The 10,883-nt window shown below is 50.8% G+C and overlaps 1 protein-coding gene across 1 annotated transcript in view; it reads right to left on the bottom strand.

Annotated features, from left to right (window-relative positions):
* Positions 1–8,304: 8,304 nt before the first annotated feature.
* Positions 8,305–10,883, bottom strand: part of CFL1 (cofilin 1) — a 3,304-nt gene continuing 725 nt past the window's right edge. The window contains exons 2-4 of the mRNA XM_006771577.1: positions 9,034–9,341; positions 8,699–8,775; positions 8,305–8,541 (exon numbers count right to left, since the gene is read on the bottom strand). Of these exons, the coding sequence (XP_006771640.1) occupies positions 8,429–8,541; positions 8,699–8,775; positions 9,034–9,341 (498 nt within the window). The 3' untranslated portion in view covers positions 8,305–8,428. The remainder of the gene's footprint in view (positions 8,542–8,698; positions 8,776–9,033; positions 9,342–10,883) is intronic.

The raw sequence follows: 10,883 nt of genomic DNA, 5'->3' as shown, positions 1-10,883 counted from the left end.
TCTGCGCCCCACAGCCCGAGCCCCGCACCCCAGCGCCCACGCCGTCGCTGGTTCCGGGCCCTCTCAGTTCCGCGATTCCCCGGAAAAGCTGAGGTCTGGACACAGGAAGCGACAGGCGTTGCAGCCAATGGCGTCGCGCACGATAAACCTGATACCCAATCAAAGACAAGGCTGTGGGGCGGGGGGCGGGGGGGAGCCACGCCCGACTCCAGGTGACTCCTTGGCAGCGAGGGAAGGGTGTCTCCATCAGCTGATAGTATCTCCACTTGGCCGGTTCTAGGGGCGAGTAAGCCGGGACCCAGCTGCGGGAGCGCGCGGGCTGTGGCCAGCCGCGGGGTCGTTGTGCGCAGCAACTGAGGAGAGTGATGAGGAGCAGCAAGGGGCTGGGAGGTGGAGCTCAGCGGTTGAGCGTGACCCAGGAACCATGAAGTCGCTGGTTCGATTCCCAGTCATTGCGGGCTCAATCCCCAGTAGGGGTATGTGCAGGAGGCAAACGATGTTCCTCTCATCGATGTTTCTATCTATCCCTCCATGAGTTTATATATATATATATATAGTCTTTGGTTGATTACCTCCCCCACCTTCCCTCTGAGATGCCACATTCTGTTCCATGCTTCCATGTCTCTGGATCCTCTGTTCATCAGTTTATTTCGAAATTAGATTTGTGGTCCATCCTTGACATCCCTGGGTTGCAGGTCAGGCCAGTGCAGGAGACAACCAAATGATGTCTCTCTCTCTCTCTCTCTCACCCCCTCCCTTCTACTTTCTCTAAAAATCAATGGGAAAAATACCCTCAGGTGAGGATTAACAAAACAAAAAAGATTAAAATGGTAAATTGTATGTTATGTATATCTTACCAAAAAGCTTGTCACAAACATTACAAGAAATGAAAAATGCAGGTTAATCTCTCTGTGAACATAAATGCAAAAATCACAAACAAAATATTAAGTTGAATAAGCAAAATATTTTATAAACTATAATAATAAAAGCATAATATGCTAATTAGACCAAATGTCCTTCTGGACGAAGTTGGGGCTGTGAGTCCCGGGTGCCCGAGGGAAGCCGGTGCCAGCAGCCGGGAGAAGATAGGCCTACACTTGCATGAATTTCGTGCATCGGGCTTCTAGTACTTTATAACAAAAGTGTTCTGCCTGGCCAGTGTGGCTCAGTGGTTGAGCGTTGACCCAATAAACAGGAGGTTACAGTTTGATTCCTGGTCAGAACACATGCCCCAGTTGTGGGCTCGGTCCCCAGTGGGGGATGAGCAGGAAGCAGCTGATCAATGATTCTCTCTCATCATTGATGTTTCTCTCTCTCTCTTTCTCCTCTCTCTCCCCCCCTTCCTCTCTGAAATCAATATATATATATTAAAGCGTTCTTCCAGGAATGCAAGGTTGTTTACCATCTGAAAATCAATCAAGGAAATTCAGCACATACACAGAATAATAGGAAAATCCAAATGATATCTCAAGAGAGGGAGAAAAACCCTAACGGGTTTGGTTCAGTGGATAGAGCGTCAGCCTGCAGACTCAAGGGCCCCAGGTTCAATTACGGTCAAGGGCATGTACCTTGGTTGCCGGTACATACCCAGTAGGGAGTGTGCAGGAGGCAGCTGATCGATGTTTCTAACTCTATTCCTCTCTGTAAAAAATCAATAAAATATATTTTTTTAAAAAGAGAGGGAGAAAAAAATGATTTAAAAAGTCAAGAAAGGGAGAAGGGGGAGAGAGAAATATTGATCTGTTGCCTCCCAAATGGCTCCCAACCGAGTATGGAAGCTGCAATCTGGGTATGTGCCTTGACCTTTTGGTGTACTGGAAGATGCTCCAACTAACCTAGCCACACTGGCGAGGGCAACACAGTCTATTTATTTATTTATTATATATTTTTATTGATTTCAGAGAGGAAGGGAGAGGGTGAGAGAGAGATAGAAACATCAATGATGAGAGAGAATTATTGATTGGCTGCCTCCTGCATGCCCTCACTGAAGCCTGGGCCCGCCACTGGGGCACATGCCCTTAACCAGAATCAAACCCGGGACTTTCAGTCCTCAGGCCAATGCTCTATCCACTGAGCCAAACCAGCCAGGGCAACACAGTCTTTTTTTAAAAAGTGCTAAAATAACTGATTGTTTATATGGCAAAAATGGATCATAACCTAAATTACATAGAAAATTAATAGAAAATGGATCATAGGCCTAAATATAAAAGCTAAAACTATTAATTTTTGAAAAAAATTGAATATCTTCATGACCTTGGAGTAGGCAAAAGTTTCTTCAAGAGTACACAAAAATCCTTAATCATAAAAGAAAAATTTGATATATTGAGCCTGTAAATTATAAGTCATTAAAAGAGTAAAAGGGCAAGTAGGAAATATTGGCAACACATATAACTGACAAAGGGCTTGTCTTTAGTATATATAAAGAGTTCCTACAAATCAATAAGAATAGCATTTTATAAAGGAGGTTAGGGGAGGAACAAAAGATTCGAATAGGCATTTTACCGAAAGAAGATATCCAAATGGCCAACGGGTACCTAAAGTGGTGTTCAAGGTCATCTCTCCCCAGGGATTACAAGTTCAAAGTCATTCCTCCCCAGGGATAACAGTGTGCTATTATCTTACCACCCTCCTATGGCTAAAATAAAAAGCACTAACAGTTCTCTAAGTGTTGGCAAGGATGTGGTGCAACTGGAACTTCCATACAATGCTGGCATAAGTATAAATTAGTACAGTTATGTTGGAAAATTCTTTTGGATTATCTATGAAAGCATTTTATACATGACTTCCTTATGGCCAAGCAATTCTCATACCCAATAGAAATTAGTACTTAAGTCTCTTAAAAGACATACAAAAATGTTCATGGTAGCTTTATTCATAATAACCATAAACTTGAGCAAATTTAGAATGGATACATAAACTATGAAATATTCATATAATGGAATACTACATAGCAATGAAAAAGAACTGCTGCACTCAACATTTATGTGTCTCACAAAGAACATGGACACAAAAAAGTATATACCGTACAATTACATGAATTGTAACGTATGTTACAATTACATGTTTATGAAGTTCAAGATCTATGGCGATAGTCAGAATAGTGGTCCCCAATGTGTGCCAAAGCCTGTGAGACAGTTGTGATGCACGGAAGTGTTTCCGCAGCACCTGGAGGCCCACCCCACCCTGCCGCAAAACCACTTCTTTGACTTTTTGGAATACAGCAGGATGTGAGCTGGGCTGGAGCACAGGGATCACCCCTAGGGGTGAGAGGCAGGGCTCTAGGCGGGCTGAAGCCTCTCATCAGCTCTGCAGTGGCATGTGCCTGCGGTGGGAGGTGCAAATACCCACTCCATCATACCCTCCCCACGTGTGCCTCAGCTAGTATCGGAGGAAAGAACAGAAAGGAGATCCTTGGGGGTTTTCTGAAGAATACAGGCTGTCCTTGGGTTATGTCGGATTTGATATAATCAAAATCCTGCATGGACATATGTCATTTCATGGTTACGTTGCCATCCCCCATTTATTTATTAAAAAAAAAGTTCCATCATTTCAACGTATGTACATATGTGCTTTTATGTTTTTTCATTATTTACTAGAGGCCCAGTGCACTAAATTTACACAGGTAGGGTCCCTAGCAGCTGCCGGCTGCCGGCCGGGGCCTCCCTTCCCCTGGCAGCCTGCCGCCGCCACCTGGTTAAGTCCCAGTTGAACTCCCGGTTGAGCGGACAATTTGCATGTTAGGCTTTTATTATATAGGATTTACCACAAGTAAAGGTCAGGAATTGTTATCTTTCTTTTAAATTTTTCTTACTGTTTCATTTCATTACTGCTGTGTATGTGCTGCATGTGAGTAACGTAGGTGTTTAGGTAGGTGGGTTCTGACTTACGGCAAAAATCGTGTTATGTCGTGCTGTGGGAACGAATCTCTGAGGTAACCCAAGGACCTACTGCATTGTGAAGTCTGCAGATGAAGCCCTCATCACTGGCATGTCAGGGCTCAGGGTGACACGTGGGGCTGCTTTCTGGATTCACCCCAGGGCCTTAGATCCACAGGAAAGATCGAAGCTAAGGGTGGCAGTGGGAGGAAAGCCACTGTGGGGCCTGGCCTAGAGGAAGATTGTGCCACTCCTGGTTGTCTGTGGTGCCATGCTCTTGGGTCACAGTGGATTTTATCTTACTCCCTTAGGTGGTTGACTTCTTTGACCAAGAGGACCTTCCTGCTGGAATACCACACCCACGTCCGGGATGCCTGCCTGTGAGAAGACTGAGTCATGCACCCCCACAAGTGTACACAGGGCCCAAGGGGCCCTGGATTCCCTGCCCCCTCTCCCTGGTGGTTTGGTTCCCCAGGAGAGAAGCGAGTGGGAATGCCCTGTGACTGTCCATGGCCACAAACACCAGAGGTGAGGCTTGACATTCAGACCAATGGGTTCTGATGGAAGCCTGGCAGACAATTCTATTCCTATTCTATTCCTTCACTTAGTTGTCTGGGAACACAGGAAGTCAACCAGCTAAAAAGGTGAGAAATGGCCCTGACCGGTTTAGCTCAGTGGATAGAGCGTCGGCCTGCGGACTCAAGGGTCCCAGGTTTGATTCCGGTCAAGGGCATGTACCTTGGTTGCGGGTGCATCCCCAGTAGGGGGTGTGCAGGAGGCAGCTGATCGATGTTTCTCTCTCATCAGTGTTTCTAACTCTCTATCCCTCTCCCTTCCTCTCTGTAAAAAATCAATAAAATATATTTTTAAAAAGGTGAGAAATGCCCAGCTGGCGTGGCTCAGTGGTTGAGTGTTGACGTATGAACCAGGAGGTCACGGTTCAGTTCCCCGTCAGAGCACATGCCCCGGTTGTGGGATTGGCCCCAAGTAGGGGGCATGCAAGAGGAAGCCAATCAATGATTCTCATCATTGATGTTTCTATCCCTTCCTCTCTGAAGTCAATAAAGATACATATAAACAAGTGTGAGGATTCCCTCACGCCCCTGCTGCCCTTTCTCTAAAGGTTCATCTGTGGAAACCTATCTATCTGCTCTAGGTGGGCGTTGGGAAACAGGAGAGGGAGATTTCCCCAGGGGTGGGGTAAGGACTAGGAAGCTTTAAGCAGCCACGTAAGGCCCCTGCCCTAACTCCTCCTCACTGCCTCTTAGGAGATGCCTCAAATTGGCAGAATTCTTTGAGACTAAGAGTGAGTACTGCCTTCTACATTGAAAGGCCACACAAAGATCCCTTGCAGGGAAGAATCCTGGAATGGGTAAAGCTCCAGGATAATTTTAGAATCTGCATGACTTATCCTCCAGACTAGTTTGATAGAGGTGAGTGGAGACAGAGATCCAGCCTCAAGTGTGTGTGGTGATGGAGGATGGGAACGGGCCCGGCGAGGCATTTACATGGATGTGCCGGTGCCTCTGGCAGTCCGCACTGTGCTGCCAACATCCTGCCCCAGATCTACTCTTTCTGAACTCTTCTCCAAGAGTCACTGGAGTGTGCCAGTCTTTCTAAAATGTTTTGGACCACATCTCTTCCCTGCTCAAGACCCTTCAGTGACCCTGTCCCTTCCAGAAACTGCCCAAGACATAAAGCACAAACTGGCCACTGCCATCCAAGGGTTCCCACTGAGCTTCCTGCTACCCAAGCACATACCAGCTTTGCACACCTGCAAAACCTTGGTTGTTGTCTCAGTCCTACTCAACCCCCAAGATCCAGATCAGATCCCACCTCGTATGTGACGCCTTCCCTGGCCTGCTCTCCTGAACATCAGGGTTTCACCTAATAGTTATCAAGTGATGATGGATATTTGAGTAGTAGCCCCCAACCCTTAGCTGTTCCGCAGCAAGCTCCCTCTCCAGCCACCTTCCTGATTCACAAGATGGAGGGCCAAGTGGCCTCAGACAAGAGCCTGAAGCTGTCAGACATGGTGCGATACATAGGAGACTCAGGCAGCCAAGGTGAGGTGGCCCCAGAGCAGACCTCAGGGCTAGAGGCCAGTGGGACTAGAGCAGCCAGGGAGGGAAGGGCAGTGAGCAAGTGACCCTGTGTGCCTGCTGGCCCCAGGACCTGCTGTACCGGTGGCTGGGGGTCCTGGCCAATTGAGAATGCCAAGGCACGCACGAGGAACCAGGGATGGGGACTGAAAGCCATGCCATTCCTCTCCCTGCCCCTCCAGACATGGACACCAAGTCCCTCCGTGTCGCCTCTTGCCACAAAGTTGGCGGAGCTGGAGCTCAAGCATACCACGGTGAGCCCTCCAGCCTCACTGAGCCTTCTTGCTACCTCACCTCCAACCCTCCAAGTTCTTTTCCAAGTGTCTGAGAGCAGCCTTGAGCAGTCCCAACTGAGGTTCAGCGCAACGTTTCCCAATCTGGGGCCAGGACCCTGCCCTTAACAAAGCCCTCAATAAATGGCAACTGTTACTGTTGAGGCAGGGAGGGGGGGGGGGGGTGATCTGAGGTACATGAAGACAACACCCTGTCTCAGGGAGCATGGTGGCACAGGCAGGGACATCTAGGACCTTTCTCCTCTGCAGGCTATCACACTGTTCTCTGGAACACCCTTGTCACCCTCAAAGGGAAGCCTTAGAGCAGCCAGATCCTGCTCTGAGACATTTAATGACAAGTCTCCCAGACCTCCCACCCCAGCAAGATGCCTCCTTCCCCACCCACAGCAGCCACTGGCCATGCCCAGAACCTCCCAGGGCAGGCATGCCCAAGCCCCACCCATGCCAGGTGCTAGGCCCTGCAAGAGAACAGGGCAGCGTGGGTACCATACTTGTCCACAAGCAAGCAGAGCAGCCCGTTCATAAAGAGAGCCTGGTCTGTAACGAAGAGGCCTGCTTTTACCCTTACTTCCCAGTTTCAGGGCCCACCAGGCACACCCTCTACCAGGGCACTATGGAGACCAGATCCTGGGGGAACACAGGGAGCACCCCACAAGCATCCTCAGCCATTTTCCAGAGAACCAACAGACTCCATGGGAAGGTGCAAGACCCAGTACTTAGAATCCAGGGCCAGTCAAGGAATGGACCACAGATAAATCCTCTATACCCATTTTCTAAACAGTAAAATGGAACTACCCCTTCCTGCCTCCCACGGATACTGGCAAGTTCCAAGGAATCAGGTCCAACTCTAGGTTTTTAGATTGGAATGGAGGGGGGTATAAATTCCACATTACCATGCCTAGGACTTCTAGGATACCTTTACCTGCTGGGCAGGTTAAAGCCTAAATTACAGGTTGGAGAACCCACAACACTGCTGGCAAAAGGATTCAACCTCTAGCCAACACCCCTCTTGATTAAACAGAAAGGCAGAGCCCAAGACACCTGGGTCTGAAGTCCTGAGCTCCACCTGGTTAGCCCCACCCTGGACTCCAGCCACATTTACAGCAGGCCAAAGGCTCAACTTGGCTTCTGACTCATAGCAGCCACTAGACCTAGCCCTCATAAATAAGTCAGCCATTCAGGGAAGAAGGGAGAGAAAACAGCAAAAAATCCTGAAGGCGGAGAACGTACCTCAAAGGGTAACCTGTGACTTGCCATCTCACAGCCCACATCTGGGAAGGACTGAGCACGGGATCAGAGAAGGGGCCTCACTGCCCTGTCACCCACCAGGGTCAAGGCTATAGAAGAAAGCAGTTCAGGCATAAAGCCCCTTTTGCGGGAAGGCCCCCTGCAGATATATCCTGGCTCAGGTACCTCCTAAATAGCCAGTCTGGTACCAGCTGTGACACCACCTGTAGCATGAGTGGCAATTGTCAGAAGGGACTTTGCCAGTAACGGAGGCCAGATGCGGGTGTGGGCTGGTTGGAGGTAAGGATTATTTTTAAAAAATTTTTGTTAATGCTAACCCGAGGATATATGTTTCCCATTGATGTCTAGACAGAGTGGAAGGAAGGTGGGGAGACACAGAGAAACATCAATACAAGAAGCACATAGATTGGTTGCCTCCCCCATGCACCCCAACCAGGGTCAGGGACCAAGCCTGCAACCGAGGTACGTGCCCTTGTCCAGAATCAAACCCTAAACCCTTCAGTCCAAGGGCTGATGTTCTATCCACTGAGCCAAACATGCCAGGGCAGAGGTATAGAAAAGATTCTGCTCATTCTCCTAGCCTATTGCCCCAAGATCCCCTGGACCCCAATCCTGAAACAAACAACCTTTAATTAAGTGAGGCTTTTTATTGTTGTTTTTCTTCCTTTTTTTTAATTAAGGGTCCCTTACTGGTCCTGCTTCCACGAGTGGCCGAGACCAGGTGGAAAAGGGGAGGGGAACCAGGCAGCACGGGGAGGGGTTATCTTCACAACATTCCATTTATAGGATTGCCCTCCCCCTGCTGGGATCCCTCCAGCCCCTGTGGTCTGGCAGAAGGGGGGCAGCCTGCAACCCCCCCACAGGCAGGTCTGGGGCTGCCAGATGCTCCAGGCAGGGGGCTGGAGGGGGTTCACAAAGGCTTGCCCTCCAGGGAGATGACAGCACTGCCCCCCAGCTTCTCTGCCAGAGTGCAGCGGTCCTTGACCTCCTCGTAGCAGTTTGCTTGTAATTCATGCTTGATCCCTGTGGGGAAAAGGGGGGAATGTTATGGCCGGGAAGGAGCCAATCAGAACAGATGGAAAGGGAAGGGACAGGCAGGAAAGAGGGACCAGAACCACCTCTGCCATGCCAGGTACCCCACCCTGCAGCCAAGATGAGCAGAAGCACATGTGGCCCTTACCCGTAAGCTTCTTCTTGATGGCATCCTTGGAGCTGGCATAGATCATTTTGCTCTTAAGAGGCGCAGACTCAGGAGCCCTGGAGGGAAATAGAAAACTTGCAGCAAAACCCCCTCCGAGTCTGGGAAGTGTCCTCAAACTATAGAGGACTTCCAGAAAACACTTGGGCTAGCTCCGAGCATTCAAGCTTTTATCAAGTTCCTCATCGACAAGTGTTCTCCCTCCCCCAAAACACACACCTCTGGTTAATCAGGAGCCACAGATTTCCCATCCTGAGAAAGGGTAGGGCAGAGCTAGGACAGGTGACACAGATAAGTGCCTGCACTGAGGAGCTCACCAGAAGATAAACACCAGGTCCTCCTTCTTGCTCTCCTTGGTCTCATAGGTTGCGTCATACAGGGCGTAACGGCAGTCTTTGTCCGGCAGCATCTTGACGAAAGTGGCGTAGGGGTCGTCTACTGTCTGGCCCACATCACCTACCAGGATCTCCTTGCCCTCTTCCAGAATGATGTTCTTCTTGTCTTCACTCAGGCAGAAGAGCACCGCCTTCTTGCGCTTCTTCACCTCCTCTGGTGTTGAGGACTTACGTACCTTCATGTCATTGAACACTTTGATGACTCCATCAGAGACAGCCACACCAGAGGCCTGGGGGGGACAAGCCACACACATAAGGAATATTTCTGGGACTCCCCCTGAAGTCCCTCCTTTGCTTTCTTAGTTCTGTCTGGATGCCAAAATAGGATAGTCCTCAGCCCCAAGAGGTCATTAATCCCCTTCCCAAAACAAGTGACCCTATTTTCCCACCCAAGCCACTATCAAAGAACCAGATGGGACACAACGCCAGAGCAGCAGCCATGGAGAATTCTGATCACCTAATTCAGCACCACTCCTCCCCCGACATCTTACAGGCCGGTGGGAAGCAGAGCCCTGGCTGAGACATTAGCGCAGAATCAAGACTCCACAGGCTAGTGACTCGTTTCCTACTCACAGCACTCAATCTCAGCCTTTGGATGAAGTGCTGATTTAGACAGACGGAGGGGCCACAGACACCCCACCATGCTAGATGGGACACCAATTGTGCTCAACAGTTCTGAAAAGTTCATCAGAACTGCTCAATACAGTTATTACGCAAATTATCCTCTTCTCTGCTGGGGTTTTCCTCAACCAAAGCAAAAATTACAACCCCTAATTACGGCCCTACCCGACAATTCCCTGTCCTCTGGAAAAAAATACAGGCCCAAAGGTCGTCGATAAAAGTAAACAGGCCAAGCTAAGGGCCCACGGTACTTCAAAGCCCTCCAAACTTCTATGGTGGGTCGTGTTGGGGGACACCCGGAACGGGCTGTCCACGGCGAAATCGGCCTCGCCCCCCTCCCGGAACTGCAGAGGAAGTGGACCACGTGACTCAGCCGCTTCCGGAGTAGGCGGAGGAAAGACATCAGCTCGGCTCAGCCTCCTCCGAGAGAAACCCTACCCAAAGGCGGCAGCACTTACAGGGTCTCAACCCCGAAGACTCGCCTTTGCCGGCCGGCATATCAGCCACCCTGGCAAGTTACAAGACCTCCGGTTCTCGCAGCCTTGGGGCCGAACACGGGGCGGGGAGGTTTCCGGGCGGTGCCCGCCTGGGTCACTTCCCTAAACGAGGCTCCACCCTCAGGGCCCATCCGGGAAAGCCGAAGGCCCCGCTTGTCCAGGGTTCTGGGCCGAGCGGCCAGACCTGAGCGTGTGCGCACGCGCCAAGCGACAGCGCCGTTCCAGCCTTTGCAGGGTGTATACGGCGGGGAGCCCAGCTCGCTTCATGCGCTCGCTCGCTCTGAGGCAGGGCCGTGGCCTCCGTGGTGTACGCTCAGTGAAGCGCGGGCCAGCAATCCCCTAATTTCAGGCGCTCGCGGCCGGACCCCGCCGTCCCAGTCCCTCCTGGGCGCGGGCATCCCTACCACCTGCTCTCGGGCAGACCCGCCTGCCACGGGAGGGTGACGCGGAGACAGGAACAGCCCTTGGGTGGGGCGCGCGCGCGCCAAGGCCGCTCGCGCGCTTTTCCTTTGCCGCCCCCGGGTCGAGTTTGGATACCGCGTGCTCCCGTCGAGCGCGCGTTCCCGTGAACCGACTCACTTCGGCCCCGCCGCGGCGCGCAACACAAGCTGCTCCATGAGGGGCGGGCACGCGCCCCCCCCGGACCCCTCCCCC

This window comes from Myotis davidii, unplaced genomic scaffold (assembly GCF_000327345.1).
Source record: "Myotis davidii unplaced genomic scaffold, ASM32734v1 scaffold425, whole genome shotgun sequence".
In the NCBI taxonomy this organism is placed as follows: domain Eukaryota; kingdom Metazoa; phylum Chordata; class Mammalia; order Chiroptera; family Vespertilionidae; genus Myotis; species Myotis davidii.
The sequence above is the reverse complement of the archived record's forward strand: the minus strand, read 5'-3'. Positions and strand labels throughout refer to the sequence as shown.